General features: G+C 49.6%; 4 protein-coding genes across 9 annotated transcripts; 3 read left to right on the top strand and 1 right to left on the bottom strand.

The window, feature by feature from the left end:
• Positions 1 to 2,128: 2,128 nt before the first annotated feature.
• On the bottom strand, positions 2,129 to 11,206 carry zgc:91944 (uncharacterized protein LOC436941 homolog). 5 transcript variants are annotated; one of them, XM_037473781.2, is made up of 11 exons: positions 11,071 to 11,206; positions 10,039 to 10,206; positions 8,642 to 9,086; positions 8,266 to 8,351; positions 7,311 to 7,421; positions 6,173 to 6,379; positions 5,772 to 5,928; positions 4,558 to 4,640; positions 4,120 to 4,215; positions 3,912 to 4,006; positions 2,129 to 3,643 (listed from the first exon to the last, which is right to left on the bottom strand). In XM_037473781.2, the coding sequence occupies exons 2-11, from the start codon at positions 10,118 to 10,120 to the stop codon at positions 3,497 to 3,499; spliced, it is 1,509 nt and encodes a 502-aa protein (XP_037329678.2). In that variant the 5' UTR covers positions 10,121 to 10,206; positions 11,071 to 11,206; the 3' UTR covers positions 2,129 to 3,496. The 5 variants fall into 5 exon arrangements, with proteins under 5 accessions (XP_037329678.2, XP_037329680.2, XP_037329679.2 ...); XM_037473783.2 differs by having other exon boundaries at positions 3,912 to 4,003; XM_037473782.2 differs by having other exon boundaries at positions 10,039 to 10,175; positions 11,071 to 11,185.
• On the top strand, positions 11,050 to 13,323 carry LOC119219021 (gap junction beta-3 protein-like). Of its 2 annotated transcripts, XM_062558469.1 has the most exons (3): positions 11,050 to 11,179; positions 12,099 to 12,665; positions 12,748 to 13,323. In XM_062558469.1, the coding sequence occupies exons 2-3, from the start codon at positions 12,130 to 12,132 to the stop codon at positions 13,010 to 13,012; spliced, it is 801 nt and encodes a 266-aa protein (XP_062414453.1). In that variant the 5' UTR covers positions 11,050 to 11,179; positions 12,099 to 12,129; the 3' UTR covers positions 13,013 to 13,323. The 2 variants fall into 2 exon arrangements, with proteins under 2 accessions (XP_062414453.1, XP_037329778.2); XM_037473881.2 differs by lacking the exon at positions 11,050 to 11,179 and having other exon boundaries at positions 11,378 to 12,665.
• A 933-nt stretch (positions 13,324 to 14,256) lies between these two features.
• LOC119219025 (gap junction beta-3 protein-like) lies at positions 14,257 to 16,034 on the top strand. The gene is made up of 2 exons (XM_037473885.2): positions 14,257 to 14,345; positions 14,694 to 16,034. The coding sequence occupies exon 2, from the start codon at positions 14,757 to 14,759 to the stop codon at positions 15,477 to 15,479; it is 723 nt and encodes a 240-aa protein (XP_037329782.2). The 5' UTR covers positions 14,257 to 14,345; positions 14,694 to 14,756; the 3' UTR covers positions 15,480 to 16,034.
• A 342-nt stretch (positions 16,035 to 16,376) lies between these two features.
• On the top strand, positions 16,377 to 21,572 carry LOC119218967 (uncharacterized). The gene is made up of 6 exons (XM_037473788.2): positions 16,377 to 16,506; positions 17,389 to 17,585; positions 18,062 to 18,121; positions 18,925 to 19,116; positions 19,860 to 20,006; positions 20,245 to 21,572. Exons 1-6 carry the CDS (start codon positions 16,494 to 16,496, stop codon positions 20,962 to 20,964), a joined length of 1,329 nt encoding a protein of 442 aa, XP_037329685.2. The 5' UTR covers positions 16,377 to 16,493; the 3' UTR covers positions 20,965 to 21,572.
• The last annotated feature ends 72 nt before the right edge of the window (positions 21,573 to 21,644 follow it).

Genomic DNA, 21,644 nt, shown 5'->3' with positions numbered 1-21,644 from the left:
TATGCTAATGTTTATTAACCTGCACAAATACAAATAACTGTGTGAGAACAAAGCTGGAAATTGACTGTAAAGCGCCCCCCCCCTCCCCCCCCCCCTCTGATGAAGTGAAGAGGGACAAAGCCTCCAAGGAGAGGCACAATACTCCGACCTGCCCGAGCTCATTTGAGACGTTGCTAGGCGCCGCTGAGGGATGCTATGAATTATGGGAAAAATAAAAATAATAATAAGCGCGGTGAGATTGCAACAAGTTCTTTGTGGTTTATTCAGATCCGACTGGAAGAATGGGGGAGGAGGGGGGGGGGGGGGGCAGACCCTGACAGATTCAGAGCAGTGTGTGTGTGTGTGTGCTTGTGTGTGTGTGTGTGTTTTCTTGTTATGTGTCCTGTGAAATAGGACATTGAAAAAAAAAGAAGAAAAAAAAGCTCCTACTCACCCAGTCTTGTGTCGTTCCTTCAAGGGCAGATGACCTATTTGGCTGCAGAGGCCTTTTTAACACACACACACACACACACACACACACACACACAGGGTTTTTATAGACGACATTTTTCTCCCTCCTATTCACACAAGCGGGCCTCGGGTCTGAAGGTAACCTTTCCCTTTGCCTCCTTTATCTCTGCCGCCTAACACCTCCTCCCTGCGCCTCCTTCTCTGTCGCCGCACAAAAAGGACCCCTCGCTTCAAAAGGTGTACTCAGACAAGAGGGCGCTGGGAGGGGGATGGGGGACGGGGACGGGGGGACGGGGGGTGTAGTGTTCAACAGATCGCCACTTGAACACGTTCTCTCTCGGCGGGTAAAAAAGGCGCGTAATCAAAAAGCCAAGTGGGGCTGTCCGACACCCTCGAGCCATCAAGCAAGCGGTGACACGCGAATGCGATGGAGTGGCCTTCTTCTCACGCCGCTTGTGTGTGTGTGTGTGTGTGTGTCATCAAGTGTTTTGCGAGGCCGCCAAAATAGGCGGGAAAAGCGTTTAGCGAGGCGGCGGGCGGCCTGTGCCGTCAGCGGAAAAAGGTGACGGGTCATGAATTCTGTTTTCCCACGAGGGGAGGCGGAGGGGGAGGGGGAGGGGGGGGAGGAAAAGTACTTCTGAGGGGATGAATGATAGAAGAGCCCGGTTGGTGTCGCATGCATCCTGTGTGTGTGTGTGTGTGTGTGTGCAGAGTGGTTCCTTTATGCGCTAACGTTAGCTCCCGTCTGATAGCCGTTGGCGAGGGAAGATCACATGACCCCAACACAACATGGAAGCCCCAGATGTGAGTCTTGGCAAAGCCCAAAAATCCAATAAGGAATAAAGTAATATCGTGTCGGAATAGACCTCCTCTTGGTGCGCCGTTGTATATTTTATTTGGTGAAAGAGTTTGCATTCAGCAGATGTTTTGGGGGGGGCACAGCTGCAAAGAAGACTTCCCGAGAGGAGTGAGGACTTGAGATCAGTCAGTGTGAACGCCAGCAGATGTCGTTTCGTCCCGCAAATGAGATGAGATCGCGAAGGCGTAAACGAGACATGCAGACAAAAAACTTTTCAACTCGAGGGTAAAAATAGCAGAGGTTCAACGTCGATTCTTCCGAGTGCGTCGCTCCCAAAAAGGTGGACAATGTCTCCCTCTGGTGGAAAAACAGAGGAAGCACCCAGTCAGGCCACTGGCCTCCTATCACCGCGATACTTCCTGCACACAATGGATTTACAGTCAGCCTGAAACGCTTCAGGGGGTTTTTTTTTGGGGGGGGGGGGGGGGGGGGGGGGGGGGGGGAGAACTCTAAGGCGTTGAGGTAATTGCGTTACATCAGTCATCGTATCCAGGGGCAACGGAGCACTGATGCTTTTCCAAATGCCGTTTGTTTCCCCTCTTTGCGTCCTGCCAGGTCAAATTAAACATTAACACGGGAGCGATGTTATGAGTACAGTTTCTCTCATAAAAGAATCTTTAATTAGTTCAGAACTTGCATCATGTGGTAAAGATAAAAATCAGTTAGTTGGTTATTTTCAGCTGAGCATGTTGTTTACATTCAGAATGACAGCTCCATCCCTCGGAACCTTTCTGACACAAGTTCAATTGAGTTTAATTTTAAAAGCTTAAATATATAATAATCAGAACTCCGAAAAATAAGTCGAGACACATCACGGCATTCGTTTACAATTTTATTGTTATTGTTGTTTTTTTTCTTCTGGTTGTTAGATAAAAGCAGATAGAGAGAAGCGTAATAATCAGAACCGACTCGGGACCAGTTAGAAATGCTACATAACACTGTCCCTGTCCCTGTCTCTGAGAGACATTCTGAGGTAAGCTGCAGCTTTCAGCTGCACCGAGCGAACCGAACGTCTACGTGGTGCGGCTCCACGCCGCCCGCCTCGCTTCCTGCTCGCTCTGCTCTGCTGTGGCGAAGCTTTGGCTTTACGAGGTAACGTGGTCACGTGGTAGTCCGTTTCATGAACTTCAAGGGAGCCGGCAAGTATGCAGAGTTACAGTGGAGTCTGTAGGAGGTCATCCAACACACACACACGCACACACACACACACACACACACACGCTTATCCCAACAGGAGAGAAGGTGCCGACGCGTCGGTTTTGATCACATTGTTGTTTTTAGCGTTATTTCAAACGTAACAAAAAGGAAAACGAGGAACACGGATCGAGTCGAGCTTCACTGGCTGAGTTGAGGTTTGAGATGAGGGAAGACTCCAAAAAGCTGCAGCATCGGGTCGAACAATGAAGACGACATACTGCGACGCGTGTCTATATATATATATATATATACGTATATGTATATAAATTATATACACACACACACACACGCTTTCTGCTAATATAAAAAGGTATAAATAACATGTCCTGTTTTGGTTAAAGACATTTAAGATGACGAAGATGAAGAAATTAAAGCGCGTTGAGACCATTTCGCCGTTCTTATCCACCGGGTTTTTTGGGGTTACCTGAGATGCCAGACGTCCCTCAGGGGCTTTTTTCGGACTCCGTAGCAACAGCACTCGTTGATTGACCGACTGAAATCGATCGGCCCGATTGAGGTCGAGAGTCTTACGGACCCCGACACGCCCAAAACGCACCTGACCTGCAGGCTTGGCACACTCACGTCAAGACAGTCCATCAAAACAAGCGCTCCTTTTAAAGGCTAACGGAAGGCATGTAGCGAAGACACAAAGAAAAGGCTTAGCTTTAAAATGGGCGAGGTATCCATTACATAATCCTCCCTCTAAGGAATTTAGGCTCTTTAATACCATCTTGGAATGCACTATATAATGATATATATATTTATATATACTGTATATTGCCATTAATATGAGCAGGATTACTGTTGATAAATACAGTGGCCTCCTTACTATTAGAGGCACCTCAGCGAGCTTCAGCACCCTTCTCCCTTTGACTGTTGGGTGCGATTTGTCTCGAAAAGTCTCTACGTGGGTGGAGGAGGAGACACTCCCCCCCCCCATTTCATCTTGCCGGAAAAATTCAAATATGATCCAAACTGCAGCGGCTCCGGTCACTCCTCGTCCACCGTCTCCCTTTTGGCGAGCTCCTCTTTCCGATCAGGGACCTGAGGGTGGGGGCTCGGCGGGGCCGCGGCCTCCCTGGTCGCCAACGACGATGGGTCTTGTTGGTCAACAATCCTGTGGGAAGAGGCTTCCTCCTGAGGACGGATGAGCAAGAACACCTGGAGTCGCACACAAATATTTGGACCATCGCTCACTAAAAGAACGTCAACGCTGTGTTGAAGAAGACTTGAAACTAGAGACCGAGACCATAAACTCACGTTTACAACGTTTACTTTGGGAATAAAATCAAGAGAGAAGCGGCGGCCCTTTTCTCACGGACTTCTATGGGACCAGAGGGAGCGCCCCCTGCTGGTCACTGCAGCGTTAACGCAGCAGAGAGCCGCCTGAGAATCGATGACTCACCTGCTCGGCAAACTCCTGCAGCTCTCCCTCCTCGCCGTTCGAGTGGCCGCTCGGGCTCGGCACCTCAATTCCGTGGCTTTCCAAAATGGCGGCTTCTGGTTGCGTTACGACAGAGAGGCGGGGGGGGGGGGGGGGGGGGGGTCAGAGACGGAGACATGGGGTGGGGGGGGGGCGTGAAAGAAAACAGGGCTTTTCTTTTGATCCTCACCGATGTTCGCCCTCCTCTTCATCTCCTTCCGGCGGTTGGCAAACCAGTTGTACACCTTCAACGCCGTGACGCGCTCAAACTCAGACAGCTTGCAGCCTGGGGGGGGATGAGAAACACCACACCCCTTAGAAAGGGCCATCCCCCCACCCCCCCCCCCCCACAAGGGCACCTCGGGTTCATGCTTTCTACCTTTTACCACCATGAGGAAAAGCAGAGCGGTTCTCTGTGACCTCTGAGGTGAAAGAACCCTTATATATTATACTGTTTTGATATATTCTGTTTCAGTAGAATAAAAAGGTGCAATTTTGACAAAAATAAGACTTCAAGGATCAATGTTTTAAATTACTTCAGTTAAATATCCAGCAGGTGAAAGTGTTGATTAAAACAAAAAAAGACGTGCAACTGATGGTGGTTATCATCAACCTGTGAATAAGTCACCTGGTTTCTGAATGACGGAGTTACACGCGTTGGCGATCTCCTCTCGCTTGGCCTCGTCCGGGTACTGGTTCTCCACGAAGAAACTGGGGCAGAAAGAAACACTTGAGTGGGATTCTAAAAACAGCAGGGCTCCAGATTTCAGGACGTCCCGTCGGCGAAAACAGAGAAAGAACATGGAAAAGGAAGCACGTTGTCTTTAGCTAAAACAAAGCTACAACAAACAAACACATAGCATGTGTGATGAGGAATGTTTCTACACATTTAAATGAATATATATTAACTTTACTGCACCAAAATACTCTTAATTATATGGAAAAAAACCAAATTAATGAAGCAACATGACCAAAATCTCTTTTGATGTTGCATTTAAGATCAAGGTCATATTGTAGAAAGACAGAGTCCCATGTAGGTGTGTGTTGGGGTGCGGGGGGGGGAGACCCTCGTTTTACGGCACCAGGAAGGTACAAACCGCCTTCACACTGTAAAGGAATAGAGCCATTAAGTGGATTCATGTCATGCTGAAAGCTCTCGGTAATAAAAAGGAGCACAAATGTGCGTTTGAAAGGTAGAGATCAAAGCAACGTTCTTTCTTTCTTTCTTTCCTCTCTCATGTTGAGATTCTTTACATCCTGAAGGCTGAAAAAGAATCATTAGCTCGCATTACAGAACACGCTGGGGATCAATTTTCCTCCAGACACCGTTCTCTTCGTCTCGCCATCACACGCACGCACGTCCTTGGGTGTAAACTGGCTCATCGGGATCAGCACTGCGGTAGGATTGCGTAGTGTGTGTGTGTGTGTGTGTGTGTTCTTATTACTGGGAGTGCCCAGACTGCGCCGTGTACTTACAGCTAGCAGGCGATACAGAAATCAATCTCCTCTCTCTCTCTCTCTCTGCTCCCCTCTCACCGGGACAGACGCAACACGGAGAAGAAGAAGACGAAGAGACAGAAGACACCTAATAGACGTCACATCGGCGACGCACAAACGCCCCAGAAGAGGGTGACTAACATTACCGCCAGCTATCGCTTAGTGAACCAGCGCCGATTTGTGTATTTAAACCTCACTTTGTGGCTTTTAGGAAACTGTCGCACTGGAACGTCCCTGTTTTTTCCTACTTTTATGCTTAAAGAAAAAAGGAGCATCATGCGTGTCGGTCATGTTTGCCTGCGACCCACAATCCTTTGCAGAAGGAAATCAAAGTCAAAACCTCACCTCTCCATGATTGATTGGCACTCCTTCCTCCAGGTGAACCTGCTCCCCCTGCGCAGCCTCAGAGGCCCGCCCACCGCCCCCACTCGGTCGCCTGCCATGATCCCCGTCCTCCAGTCGGGCTCCTCCTTCACCAGGGAGCGCATGGACAGCGTGGCCCCTGAGGGAGAGCAACACCCACGTTTGAGACCGCGGCTTCCCGTCGCAACAGCTCGACAAAAAAAAAAAAAAAAAAACCCCGCCGCGGCGCCGCCAACCGCAGCGGCCACATGTTACATATCAACAATCACGGCCATGACGTAACATTTTAACTGCCTCAGAGAGAGGCCTCCACTCCGGAGTGCAGGCCGCTGGGGCCCGGCGGTGGGGGGGGGGGGTTTGATGGGCAGGGGGGGAGGGTTTACCTGGCTGGGCCTGGGCGGCGGCGGCGGCCGCAGTGTACCACGGCAGCAAGTGCATCAGCAGCTCTCTCTGCCTGCTCCACACTGGGTTGGGGTTGAGGTTGGTGTTGGGGTTGGGGAGGCAGCCGCTGGCCCCCGCCACCGTCCCGTCTCTGTCCCCTCCCCTGGCCCTGGGACTCACGCTGTGCTGGCTTTCACTCCACCTCAGCCCTTCAGTTGGGACAAAACCAACGGTCAGGCGGGCCTCAGCCACGGGTTAGATGACGGACACCGGGTTTAAGCCAATAGAAATGGAGTGATCGGGAGTCACGTGACACACTCCTGTGGACCAGCCGGGCAGGTTACAGTCAGAATCAATTTAAAAATTGATAAGGTATATCTTTGATTCCTTGGATAAGAAGTCAATTGGACTCGCTCACAATGGGGGGGGTCTGTAGGAGCCTTTAATCGGAGGCAAAGCATTGTGGGCCACCGAGGGAATTAGTTATTGTTAGTATCCCCGTTAAGGAATGAAAACCAGCACCAGAGTACCTCCAGCATCCAGCTGAGAACTACCGAGGAGCTACATCAAAGCTTGGGGGGCGAAGGGGAGGAGGAGAAGGGGGGGGGGGGGGTGGTGGGGGTATCGAGGATCGGTTCTGACAGGCTGCCTGAGGAGAAATGCACTTATCCCTGAGCTGTTACTCTAGCCCCCCCTCCCCTCCCACACAGAGGTTTCATTTCTAAAACCAGAAGGCTTAATATTATCGATCAGCATCTCCTGTGACAGAACTACCTTTATCATTCGTCTTTCCTTTGGAATCATAGACTTATTGTGTCCTTCCTTGACCTCACGGCACCTCCAGGACCGGGATGGAGTTAGCGTGTGAGAAATTAGTTTACCGTGCAGGATCATGGGTGGGGAGGGGGGGGGAGGGGGAGGGGAGGAACATATGAGGGAAAGGTAGCAAGCAGTGGTTCACGTACCGCAAAAAGAATACCCAGCTCTCATCCTTTTATTCAGGTCTGATCCATCATCACTCCCCCCCCCCCCCCCGACATTCGACCCACAGGCGATGATCTGCACTTTCTCCTGATAGATCTTCCTGTCTATTCCCCCCCCCCCCCTCCCCCGACCTGCTTGCCCCGCCCCACGACTCACCCGGGTTGTTCCTCTCCAGCAGGTACCAGCGGTAGAAGGCGCGGCGCTTGGAGTCGCTCATCTCCAGGCCCTGCTGCAGAAGCCACTGGGAGATGTAGCTCTGGCTGATGCCTGTGCAGGAGGGACATTACAGACATCGATTTATTAGGCGGGGGCCCCGAACTGGACCGGGGGGGGACGGGGGGGGGGGGAAATCGGCTGTGAGCCAGATCCTGTTGAGCGAATCCTCTGATATCAATAGCTTAATTAAGGACACGTGGTTTGGTGCAGGCCTTTGTGGACATTGCGCTACTTCACGGTTTACTGCTGAGAGGTCGTTGCATTGTTCCTCCTTCATCGTTCTGTCAAACATAAGTCACGGTGCAGGATTACCTTTAGCTCACTTGTTTGGACATTCATTAGCATTGTTTAGGTTTACCAGTTATATTTTGATGAAATGATGGATCTTTGAAGACACTCCATTTCTGCTTATCATAGCTTCCCGGATCCCAATTTGACCGTTTATTTCATTTAAAATGAAGCTTAGAAGCTGGAAGCAACAAATGTTTGGACTGTGAGGTATTCTTTGTTAAAAGGTGACTGAAACGATGAATAATTTATCGAGACGGTTGACGATTATTCTTCCGTTTGGGAGTTTGTGAATCATCTGCGGTTCTTTTCAGCCGTTACAGCTTCTACAATGTAGATACAGGTGTTGCTGCTTGGTAAACTACACTTTAATCATCTCATAAACATATCACATCTATAAATTACTGCAGTTCAAGTTTTATAAAGATGTTGTGCACCCCCAGCTTACTTTTTTTTGGTTTTGGTTATGTTTGGTCATTCCATTGTAAAGCAGATCAATTGGATTCCACGTCTGGCCTCAAGAATCAATCAATCCTAATCGGGACATGACGAGGTCGTTTGCTGCATCTGACACTGTGTGAGATGCTTCAGAGAGAAAACACAGTACCTGTGACTTGGCCTACGATGGCCTGAGAGATCCTGCGATTGTTGAGGAACGTTTTGATCTCCTCCTTCACCAGGTTGCTGTCTCTCCTGCAAGAAGCAACAACAAGCCGCCGCGGCGTCAGAAGCGCTGCGCGGTGGTTGAGGCACCGGCTCCTTCGCTCCGACCAACCTTATTCACTGATGCTTCTCTTTTTTTTCCCCTCCTCCATCCCTGAACACTTGACCTGAATTAACTCCACTCAAATTCTGGAGAATAAGCCTGCAGCTCAGGGGACCTCAGCTGCCATCATCTGATGTTATAATAGTCCACTGAGCTCCACCATCGCCCTCCTCCTCCTCCTCCTCCTCCTACTCTATCATCATCATTCCCCGCTCACCTCATGTACTCCTCCACTTTCTCCTCCAGGTCCCACTCCTCCTCCCCCATCATGTCGTAGCTGAAGGACCGCTGAACCGCCACGCTGGGAGGGTAGAGGGGCGGAGGAGACGCCTCGTAGCTGTTGCTAGGGGACAGCGCGGCGCCGTCCAGGCCGGAGGTCTGCGTGGTGGCGGAGGCCAGGGACAGCGAGGAGGAGGAGGACGTGGAGGAGGACGGGGCCGGGGCGGCGGCGGTGGCGGCGGGGGCGGGGGCCGGGGCGTTGTTGGACGTGGCGGGCTGGGAGTCACAGCGGGGCGGGCGGCGGTCCGGGTCCAGCCTCTCCAGGGACTCCAGGGCGTGGATGATCTGAGGCTTGGTCATGCCGGAGAGACGCAGGCGCTGCAGGAGGTCGATCTGCTCGATGGTGTAGCGCGGCTCCACCTCGCAGCACTCCATCCTGGCATCTGCAGATGTGGGTGTGCGTTTGTGGTGGCGGGGGGGGGGGGGGGGGGGGGGCTGCATTAATACCCCAAAAGATTTTCTTACCAGATAAACGACAACAAACACTCTAATAAGTGTTACTGGGACATATGCAGCTATATTTATCTCTACCTTTGATAGATCGCAAATTTAGATAAAACGTCCCAAATGTCTTTTGGAACCGGCAGACAAACTGATAAGAGGATTATTAATAGATGAAAAGACATTTTAAAGCCTAAATCAAATGAGACACTTCTTTCGTCCAGGTTTATTTAAACAAAGTACAACACTTTAAACTTTAGTTGTTCTAACAACATGGAACTAGTGGGGAGTGTGAGTGTGGGTGGGGGTGGGGGGGGGGGGGGGGGGGGGACTGCATTCTCCTCTGAAGAACCCCTGGGTCATTCAGAAATGTTGGCACCCTTTCAAACACTTGGCACAGACTAACAGACTAACCTTGCTCCACGCGTCCGGGGAGGAATTAAAGTAAGATCACTCGTGCATACATAACCCGTCACATCCATCCCGCCACCTTTACGTGACCTGTGCAGGGGCCAAAGCCAAAGCCCGGGCCCTCGCCGTTATGCAGACTACAGTGTGAACGGAACATCTAAAAGTTTTACTGGACAACGTATATACTCGACCTCTTCAAGTACACGCGGTCATATATATAGTACAACATCACTTCGTACATTTGACGTGTGGTGGACCCACCTTGATATTTTAGGACTTTGCTATGTTCTTTATTAAAAAGCTGGTCTTGTTAAAAGGGATCTATACCGAATTGTGTGTCACGTTTTGAGTGTTCACAGGACAGACCCGCGGAGCCACAATAAGACCGCTCACTTTTATCATGGTCTATTTATGGGGAGTGGGTGAGGGGGGGGGGAGAAGAGACCCGAAGTTAAAGCTAGGTCCGCGTCCCGTCTACCTCACCTGGTGGAGGGGGTGACACGGACAGCCGCCCCGGGAGGGCTTCGGTGCGAGGGGTCGCGGAGGGGACACACCACTGTCGCATGGTTCAGCTCGGCCGGACCTCTGCGGAGTCGGACGGGAGCCCTCGCTGCGGTGTGCTGCGGGGGTTAAGCGTCCCCCGTTAGCATGCTGCCACACACACACACACACACACAAATAGACAAAAACAACGACAGCGGATGACTCGCTCTGCGGGCTATGTCGGCTAGGCTAAAGATGTCAACTCCGCTCGGTTCCCCCCGGAGCACCAGCCCTCCCATCAGCTCGCCGCTTCACTGCGTTAAGTTAGCAGGTAGATGACGTGTACAACGCGGAAGTATTGCAATCTGGCCACCGGAATAAAAGCATTTACATGACATGTCAATCTTTTTTTCTGATAATGGTTATTACACTTGTAATAATCACCTCACTTTAACTTCAAATGTGTACAACAGCTCTGATGACTGAAACACCAAGCACAGACTGACTTAATAACCAGAGGTACACTTGGCAGAAAGCTTTACTGAATTATTTACATTGTAAACCAGAAACTGTCTGTTTCTGAGCTAATGCCAAATCTCGGCTTATGTGAAATATTTGGAGACATAGCACTTTTGACGAGGCTAATAACTACATTAGCTTTGCTTTTTAAAGTATATATAAGAGGTCGGTTGGGACTTTTATTTTGAAGCACATAAAACATTCCTAGTGAGTCTGTAAAAATTGACACTTTAGGTCTTTTTTTTTATCTTGGCCAAAAACTTAACTAAAAACTTCCACTTTCGAAGTGACATCGATCGCATACAAGACGGGCGGTTGCGTACATAACATTGACGGTTAAACTCGGCTGACAGGCTACCGTCCGGTTCGTTAGTTCGACCGGCTGTTTACGCGGCCAGGCGCTAACGACTTAGCTCGCTAGCTAGCTAAGTTAGCGCAGAGCTAAGCTAGCCGATAGCTAGGTTAGCCGATGGCCAGCGGCGGGTCGTCCCACCGGCCCCTCGCTCTTCTCACCTCCCGTCGCTGTGCAGAGAGGAGATGGTGGGAAGCCCCCAGGGCGGAGTGACAGGCTCACCCCAAACCCCCCAGCGATGGAAGTAAACCCCTCGGCCCGGAGCTGAAGGTGTGAGGTGAAGGGGGGGTGGAGGGGGATCACCGAGCGGAGCGGGACCGGTGCGAGGTCATGATGTATTTCGGCTCTGCAGAGGAGTAGTGTTCGCAAATCTGGAATCTGTCTCAGTTTATGACGCCGCCCCCCCCCCTTCCCGATGACTTCCGGTTATACTGTACCTAATAAAAATAAGAAAATTATTTTTACAAATTATTTAAACACAGCAATGTACAAATTAAAATGAGATGAAAAACCAACAATGTCCATAGGCTACATATAACCCCATATCTACTGTATGGAGCATTATTGACACTATGTTATTTCAGTTATGTATACTTTTATTTTGTTTGGTGATTCGTGTACCCGAAAACATCGTTTTTGTTATTGCTAAGAATTCTTATTATTATTTCACCACTTCAATCGCACTTTTGAGGACTTTGTCATATTCAAAAACTCTTGAATTTTTGCACATTTAGATATTCTTGTGGTCTCGCAACTAGGGGATATACAAAAGTGTATTTTTTTCCCACTTTTACCGATTGACTTGAACATTGATTGCAAGGAGGACATGGAGCGAGGCAATGATCTTCTCATCAAACCCTCAAATAAATAAGCCAATAAGCGTATTTCCCAAAATGTCTAATTATTTATTTGATTGGCTGCACCCTGAACAGCAGGGGGCCTGCCTCTCTTTATTCCTTTCTCGTTAGTGAAGGTGTTTGCTATGAACCGGCTCCCACCAGTGACTTCAGCAGAAGAATGAGTCTATGTTTGCTCTCTTCCATATTCCTCCCTCCCCTTCAGCCCGTGCCAAGAAGGCAGCAGTAATAAGTGCTTTATTAAAGAGCCTTTGTGCGAGGCTGAGCTCAGTTTGTGTCCAAGCCTCCCGGGCTCCTCTGCAGCGCTCTGATCCCTCACTTGCTCCCCGAAGGTGGTCACAAAGCACACCTGAAAACGACGCCATGAACTGGGCCTTCCTGGAGGGCCTCCTCAGCGGGGTGAACAAACACTCCACGGCGTTCGGCCGCATCTGGCTCGCCATCGTCTTCATCTTCCGGCTCCTGGTCTTCCTGGTGGCCTGCGAGAAGGTCTGGGGCGACGAGCAGAAGGACTTCGACTGCAACACCCGGCAGCCCGGCTGTCACAACGTGTGCTACGACCACTACTACCCCGTCGCCTACACGCGCCTCTGGGCCCTGCAGCTGATCTTCGTCACCTGCCCGTCCCTCCTGGTGACGCTGCACGTGTCCTACCGGGAGGAACGCGAGCGCAAGCACCGGCTGAAGCACGGGGACGACTGCGCCCCCCTGTACGACCACACGGGGAAGAAGCGAGGGGGCCTGTGGTGGACCTACTTCCTGAGCCTGCTGTTTAAGATACTGGTGGACGGCGTGTTCGTCTTCCTGCTGTTCTACATCTACGAGGCCACGTTCTTCCCGCCGCTGGTGAAGTGCGACGAGGAGCCGTGTCCCAACGTGGTGGACTGCTACATCGCCAGGTGAGCTCAGCGGGCGGGTGCAGGTCCTGGCGAACTCAACGGGGGGGTGATATTAATGTTACCGCCATGTTTTGTCCTCTAGGCCCACGGAGAAGAGGATCTTCACCATCTTCATGGTGGTGACCAGCTTCGCGTGCATCCTCCTCACTCTCATCGAGGTCTTCTACCTGTGCTGCAAGAGGCTCCGGGAGTGCTGCCGAGGAGGAGGAGGTCGCTCGGCGAGAGAGAACTCCTTCGCGATGGTCAGAACGCCCGAGAGCGGGAAGCGGAACTCGGCCTTCAAGGAGAAGGACAAGATGGTGGACAACGAGAGTTCAGCGCCAGCGTACAGCGTCGCCGTCTCTTGAGAGACATGTTTGATTTGTAGGAATATGGAACTGTGTTTGGTAGCTTTGGGGCTGCTCCGCATTTATCTGCAACATGTCAGTGGTTTCGAAGGAATGTCAGATTTTCTGCCCTTTCAAAATAATGATTTTTGTCCCATAATATATTGTTGTCTTTTTACGACTGCTGACCTAAAATCACTGATGAATTAAAGGACATTTAAAAGAATGTTTGTCAAGTGAGATGTTTTTTGTCGTTGTTGAGATGTGAGTGTGTGTAATGTAACACAAACTCGCTTGAACCAGAAAATGAAGATGATATTTTATAAAATAAACAACTATCTTGTGAAACTTTGCTTTTCCTCTTTTATTGGTGCACGTAGATTTTACACGTTAGACTGATGGCCTGTATACAGCTTGGTCTAATTCGGCTATTTAAATAACCCAAAGCATGCAGGGCGTATACATATGGGTGCAGTATGTTTGGAGTCAAATTAACCAATAGTGATGAATTTAAAAATAATGGCATTTCTAAATGATTCACGCACAGTTACAGATGGGAGTGACATTATTGACCAAAGTTGATAAAAACCATCACTTCTTACGGATCCCGCCTTCATGTCAATCTAATCTCGGCCTGCTGTGCCGGAATGCGGGTTGCGGTCGATTAAAACCGAGTGTACTAATCTCACCTGAGAAAACGAACACGGTAATGCTGACTGACCGAAAACCGGCCGATACTCCGTATCTCAGCCGCGTCGGAGCGCCAATGGCTCCGGGAGTGTTTGCACAAACAGACGTGAGTGGCCCGGTTTAATCCAGATTTATCAAAGGATACAAAGGCACATATCGCTGAAATCACGGCTGGGCTGATAGAGAGTCACCACCTGTGGAGAGGGGGGGGGGGGGGGGTATCCAGCGCACACAGCCACTCCTAAACGTGTCTCCAATAAGGTCTCCTCGTCGTTAGTTATTATCTTTATTGATTTGTTTTCTCTTTCATTGAGTCACACAGCGACCACAATTCCATGCTCGGTTAAACACCTGATGGGTCTTTTTTTTCTATTCTGGATCCAATTCAACCCAAGGTTGCGTAATCCCAACACAACTGCCACAGTAAAAGAGACCTCGACAAGCGTGAGGTAAACTAGTCCTGGCAGGAAGTAGCCAGAGGTTTGAATGTAATCTTTGGGTGGATACCAAAAGTGGCCACGCCCCCCCCCCCCCCCCACTCCCCTGATTGTGTCCACGAGTGGTTCCACGAGGGCAGTTAATATCCTCGCCCCGCTGCAGGAGAGAGGTCACCTGCTGAGCGAATTCCTCGTCTCAACACGATGGACTGAGGGCCTTTCTAAAGGTGAGCTGAGAAACGCGTGCGTTTGAAGCAAAGACTTTCTAAAACTTAAACTTTCCGTAAAGATTGTGAGGATTGTGAAGACGTCTTTTTTTTAAAGACGTCTTTCTTCAAACGGGACGAAATGTTTTGAGTGAGTGAAAAAGCTGCGAGGATTGAGGTTGTGTCAAAGAACTGGTTTAATGTGAAAAAAGAAGCCGTATCTTAAGTACTCTTCAGCCAAATCCAGGCTGACTGGATGCAGGCTGCCAATATCTCCAACACGGCAACAACGTGTATTTTTACACTGTAAGAGATATTTCTCTGAATAACTTGCTAACTTTGTCCGTGTCTCTCTTTATTGTCTCCTAGCCCTCCCTTTTTAAAAAAAAAGCACAGGTCACAGGTCAAACGACACCCGCCAAAGCTGAACTCATGGATTGGAAATTCCTGGAGGGTCTTCTCAGCGGAGTCAACAAGTACTCCACCGCCTTCGGACGCATCTGGCTCTCGGTGGTCTTCGTCTTCCGGGTGCTGGTCTTCGTGGTGGCCGCCGAGCGGGTCTGGAGCGACGACCAGGGACACTTTGACTGCAACACCCGCCAGCCGGGTTGCACCAACCTCTGCTACGACTACTTCTTCCCCATCTCCCACATTCGCCTGTGGGCTCTGCAGCTCATCTTCGTCACCTGCCCCTCCTTCATGGTGGTGCTGCACGTTACCTACCGGAAGAAGCGGGACCGCGAGTACCGGGCCAAGCACGGGGAGGACACCGGGCTGTACGACAACCCGGGCCAAAAGCACGGCGGCCTGTGGTGGACGTACCTGGGGAGCCTCTTCATCAAGACCGCCTTCGAGATCACGTTCCTCTACCTGCTGCACCGCGTCTACGACAGCTTCCGGCTGCCCAGGAAGGTGCAGTGCGACGTCAAGCCCTGTCCCAACCTGGTGGACTGCTACATAGCCCGGCCCACCGAAAAGACCGTCTTCACCTACTTCATGGTGGGGGCGTCCGTCGTGTGCGTGGTGCTCAACATTTGCGAGATCTTCTACCTGGTGGCTTTCCGGATGGTGACCCTGAAGAGGACGGGCAGCGTCCGCACCTCGTCCAGGAAGGTCCACCCCAGCGCGGACTGCAAGTCCTCCGTTGCCTCTTAAAAGGCAATCAATAATTGTGGTTATAGGCCTCTAGCTGACGCACAATTGGGTGTTTCTTTTTTCCCCTTTGAGGGCACATTCATTTAAAAAGTCAAGCTGAACAGGGTCTTCTTCTCTTTTTGTAAGAAACAGTATGCTTCGTAAGGGTATTAGATTATTTTTTTCCATTGATCTAAAGATCACATTACAGATTTTGTCCATGAAAAAACAATTAAACCTGACATCATTTGTTTTTTGTATTCCCCAAGAATAACACAAATTGTCAAAGCACTGAAAACATTTCCAACTACACAATAAAAACCGAGCATGGATAAGATCTACCAACTCCACCTTCATTTCTCCACCTGGTGGCACCACACCGTCATTGTGCCACATGCAGAGAACCTGGGAATCAGTTCAACTGGGGTGCGCATTATGTTTGTACTGCTCAGCCAATTAAGCATGTATACAAAATTCCTAACTTGTATTTACCATTCTGCTCTTTCACCCGGTCATCAGATCTTAATAAAGCCCACAGCTGTCTGTCATGTTTGTTTCTGCTCGTCTTTCATGGACCTTGAACTAATAAAATAAGTACATGTAAATATAAATAAATAAGGTAATATTCAGTAGGGGCAGATGACTGGATTTGTTTTTAAACCCCAACATACAGGCAGGTTTACCTTTGTAAAGTTGAAGGAATTCTACTAACGACAAATTGGTTTCAAGATAAAAGCATTAAAAATATATATTTTAAATAAGTGAAAATCTACAGTAGATTATTCATTGAACATCACATGAATTAATGTTTATTTCCTCTATTTGTTAAAAACAATTTTTGCTCATTCCACACAGCGTTTATCAAACGCAGGCGGCAGGCCATATACTGAAACACTTACATATGATGGTACTTTATTTTGAAAAGGGTCACTTTTCCCTTTCACCTTGTGCTGAGTGAGGGACAGCGGCGGGCTGCCTGCCGGTCGGACAGAAGGGAAGACACGGCGCTAATCCCTCCGAAAGGTCCTCACGGAGATGGCCCGTGCAGGTAAAAGACGACACGTGTCTGGCAACTTTTTTAAAACCCATTTAAACGGGAGTCATGTGATTGTGAGGAATGTTTGTTCCGGTGCGCGCACCTGTGCGCAAACGAGCTGTGACGTAAAGTGTGATTTCACTGTTCATCTTTAGGAATTTCTGGTTAAATCCCTGAAACAGACACAGAACCCATTAGTCCTTTTAATGAATTACTCTTAAATAAATGTATTTGAGGCTCAAGTCAAATCCATACTGTCCTGCGCGTGTGCAGACACACACACACACACACTAAAGTTTGTATAATTTTTTGGGGTTGGGTTATAAATGAAGCAGATGGACACACGTTTGTCCCTAAATGTTTTTTTTAATTAATATTTTTACGTATACATTTTGTGTATACTTGTGGCAATACTTCTAAATGGAACTATTTTATTATATTATTATAATATTATGTTTGTCTGCATGCATGGAGACATAGAAACATACATTATGTCATTTAAAAAAATAATAATTTTGCAATGAATATACTTTTCACACAGGAGTAAAGAAAAATGATTTATTATTAATGATTATTTCCAATATTTATTTTTGTGAATTGCCAGAAATGCTAAATCGCAATGGTCTTTTTTGACATGTGCCATATCGGCAAAAAGTGCTAATAATAAATCATCATTTTAATCGCATGTAAAATGCGGCGTCCCTCTTGATGTTGTTTGGCGGCCCGTCCTGCGGTTGTGTGTTCAGCAGCAAATGATTGACACCGCGGTCAACGCCGCCGGGCGCTTGACCTCGCTCTCCTGTCACCGATCAAAACAGTGAGCATGACGTAACGTCACGTGAATCCTCTCCTCCTCTGTGGGGATCCTGTGTGTGTGTGTGTGTGCCCCTCCAGGTTTGTGTTGTGCCAGCCTGGAGGTGCCCCACACCCTGATGAAGATGGGTCTGTGGATGCTCCTCCTGGGTCACGTGAACTTCCTGCTGGGCGCGCTGATGCACGGCGTGGTGCTCCGACACGTCGCCAACGACGAGCAGGCCGGGGCCACGGAGTACACCGTCGCCAACGTGGTCGCCCTCGCCTCGGGCCTCGTGGTGAGTCCCTCTTCCCCCCTCCCCCCCGTTAAGAAAACGTCTTAATACGTCTCTGTGTGGGATGTGGGATGTTCCCTCGAGGACCGTATAGACCGCAGATGTAGCTACAGTAAAACTCGTAACGCAGAAATCTTGAACAAACAGCCCTTGAAGAACCCTCCTTGTTGGATATATATATATATATATATATATATATATATATATATATATATATGTTGACCCCCCCCCCCTTTTTGAAAAAGTGAAAGTCTAAAATGTATCTGATAATCTTTAATTAATTGAAAGTTACCAGGAATCATGTAAGTGCCTGTTTTTCTTTCGGCTTCGCAAAAACCAACATTCAAAGCCCCAGAAAGTTACTAAAACACATTTAAGATGCTTCATGGTGGGTGAGAGTGTTCATTCAAACTCGTTCACAGCCGCAAATACAGAGCGACGTGAATATTCCCTGAATCGCCTCCGTCTGGTCTCTGCAGGGAATCGTTGGCGGCGTTGTGGCTATCGTCCTGTCTAAAAACAAGAAGAGCAGAGGCCTGGTCAGTAAACTTCTTCCCTTCACGGACTTTGATCCGTCGGGTCGTTCTCACCACGTTCTCACCACGTTCTCACCATGTGCTGTGCCGCATGTAAACGCATTAAAGGACAGGTTCAGCCACCTTAGCATTGCTCAAAGCTGCTGACTTCTTTGGGTTGTGGATAATTGCAGAAAATACACTGTAAAAACACAAGTTTTGTGTTATTTGCATGTATTTCTTTCACCATAAACACCACTTTCAGGATTTTTGAGGCGTGGCTGCATTAACGGAAGTGAAAAGCAAACCCTGTGGAGGCGGACTCATTCTTTTCATAGATGGAATGTTTACTGATGAATTATCGCCTCTTCTCGTCCAGGGTCATAATCACGTAGTTTCATCTGAAAATGTTTTTTCGAGACGCCGAATGAAGTGCTAGACTCTTTATAGCAAACATCACTCAAACAACAATGAAATAGTTTTTGTTTTTGCACATTCTCAGCTGCAGTCTTGTTGGCTGTGCGATACTGACATCTACCAGCATTCATTTTCTGTTAATCCACTAATTGACAAACTGATGAATAATTGTTCATTTTAATCCATTTGTGGGAATTGTTGTTCATGAGAAGAAAAAAAAAATTCTAGCATCTTCCTTTTTTAAAACCAGCTGTTTTTTTAGGCCAATTGAAATCCTTTAGGAAGTGAGAAGCTCAAAGTAAAAATACACTGTATGTATTTACTCATTTTTCCCACCATGCATTGCGGAAGCTTTGTCTCATCAACCACCAGCCTTCTGATCCCTTCCTGTTTGTCCCCCCCCCCCTCAGACCTGGTCTCTGTTGTCGGTCGGCCTGGCGGCGGCGCTCACGGCGGCGGCCTCGGCCGTCGGACTGTCCGTGTCCGCGGTGAGCGCCGTGGTTCGCGGGGGGCGGAACTTCGTGACCCACTGCCGCTTCCCCGACGCCGTCGGCTACTTCAGCATCACGGGGGAGTGTCCTTTTGACCCCACGCGGATCTACGTGAGTCCCGGGACGGAGGCGTGACCCCCCCCCCCCTGAGCTTCAAGCGTCGGCACAAACACGGCAGAGCGCTGCGGCTGCACATTGTGGAGGCGTGCGTGTCTTTTCTGTCACTTACGTTCTGCGTCTGGTGCGGGGGTGGGGGGGGAGGGGCAGGAACGCCGCCCCGACACCGTCAGCCCCCCTTCGGGCTGCGTCCGGGTCCCAGTGTGCTGCAGCAGACGGACTGTCAGGCCCGCTCGTCCTCACAGCCGCCCCCGCCACACATCAGCACGGATTTGGCCTTTTTAAGCGCGGCCAGTCGTCTGCGGTTTGTCACTTGGGTGACCTTTGTCCTGAGCTGGAGTCACACTCGCGGGAGTCCCGGTGTAGATGAATGCAGCCGAGCTTCTAGGTCAGAGTTCAGAGTTTTACCTCAGATAAAAAAAAAAAAAGAAATTGTAAACCAAAAATAAAGATCCCTCTTTTAGTTTTTGAGAGGAGAGGGGACCATCCATCATGGCTGCCGGAGGGCCAATCACATCACCCGGGGGTGTTTTGAGCTACTGGTTCTGATGTTAATAGCTGTAGCTTAGAGCCAGTAAGGAAAGGCCAGTTTTTTTCCTTAAGAAAGCTCTACCTATACCTTTCATCCTCTTTGTGGCCTGTCAGGTCCTCTCTGAATTCCCTCCGTTCAGTCCGAATTTGATCCATTCTGCGTATTTTAAGCTACGCTGTCTCTGCTTTGCTCCGTCTCTCCCCAGAGCACCACTCTGATCCTCTGGGTGCCTCTGATCCTGACCTGTGTCATCCAGATGGTGTTCTCCGCCCGGTGCTTCGCGGTCTGTGTTTCGTTCCTGGGTCTAACCTGCTGCCGCAACAGGAAGACAACCAGGGACTTGAGACAAGCGGTGAGATTTCGAGTATAAACTATTGGATGATTCACAACCATATATTACAAAATGTATCCGGACCATGCGTCGGACCTGGGGCGACAGGGCCTTGTCAGTCTCTCTTACCTATACGTTTTAAACTCTATAGCGTCTTTGGGTACCAAGAAACCCTAATACATTACCCTAACCCTAGGGTTATCCAAAACGAAGGTATTATTATTGTTAATGTAACTAAACGGTTAATATGTTTTTGTAGATCAATGTGGTGAGGCCGATGAAGGAAGCTGCTCCTTCTCGCCACACAGAAGCTCCAAAACACCACACAGAAGCTCCAACGCATCACACTGAAGCTCCAACGCGTCACCCTGAAGCTCCAACGCATCACCCTGAAGCTCCAACGCGTCACCCTGAAGCTCCAACGCGCCGTACTGAAGCTCCAACGCGTCACACAGAAGCTCCAACGCGTCACCCTGAAGCTCCAACGCAACACACTAAAGCTCCAACGCGTCACCCTGAAGCTCCAACGCGTCACCCTGAAGCTCCAACGGGTCACACTGAAGCTCCAACGGGTCACACTGAAGCTCCAACGCGTCACCCTGAAGCTCCAACGCGTCACACTGAAGCTCCAACGCGTCACACTGAAGCTCCAACGCGTCACCCTGAAGCTCCAACGGGTCACCCTGAAGCTCCAACGCGTCACCCTGAAGCTCCAACGCGTCACCCTGAAGCTCCAACGGGTCACCCTGAAGCTCCAACGCGCCGCACTCAACCTCCTCTAAGGTGCCGCTCTGAACCTCTGAGTGGTCACCGCGACCCTCGGACGAGGCAGCACAGACCTGCTGCCCGGCCACAGCTTCCCCCCCATCAGCACCGGAGTCTCCCTCCCTCCGAGCGAGGGAGCCCGCAAAGGGCCCCGGAGCGGCACCGGCCGCTGCGAGGGGGGGCCGCGCTGGAAAGGTCCGGCTTCTGGATTTAGAGCGTCGAGCTGCCCTACTTGGATGGACTGGATGTTGTAATTAGCAGCGGCTCGGGTTAGTCGCGCAGGGGACCAGTTTTTTAGCGCGTCTGTCCATGTATTTATGTTCTGACGAGGGTCACATGGTTCCTGTTGGCTGCGTGAGACAAAATCGTTCAGAGTTGACAGAATAGTTTTGCACAGAGGCAGATTGATTGATCTCACAGTGACAACTAGCTTAATTTAGCTTCGCATGACGACTAGAAGCAGGAGGAAACATCTAGGCTGCAATTTCAAGGTTTATTTGTGTTTATTTATTCTGTTCAGAGGGTCCCGATCAATAGCCAAAAGCAGAAGTGTGATAACGACGCGTTGTAACGTTTTACTGTGAGGTTACCGCGTACGTTCGCGTTGTCATGGTGACGGCGGTCGCTCTCCCGTGTCCAGGGTCCCGTGTTGTTGGTATGACGCGTGGAGGGAACACGGCTGACCCGTCAGTGGAGACGTGTGTGACGTACAAGCTTTTATCTGTCTGGGTGAAGGATGGAGTCTCTTCTTTTATTATGCTACTGCAAGTCGACAAGTAAATAAAGTATTTATTAAGTTTTGCCTCCATGTGTGTGTTTGGTAGCTGAAGTTAAAATGTGGTAATGGCAGCATGCTTGGTGCATTCTTTACAAATAACCAGAAATGAGAAAACA

This window comes from Pungitius pungitius, chromosome 17, assembly GCF_949316345.1.
Source record: "Pungitius pungitius chromosome 17, fPunPun2.1, whole genome shotgun sequence".
In the NCBI taxonomy this organism is placed as follows: Eukaryota; Metazoa; Chordata; class Actinopteri; order Perciformes; family Gasterosteidae; genus Pungitius; species Pungitius pungitius.
The sequence above is the reverse complement of the archived record's forward strand: the minus strand, read 5'-3'. Positions and strand labels throughout refer to the sequence as shown.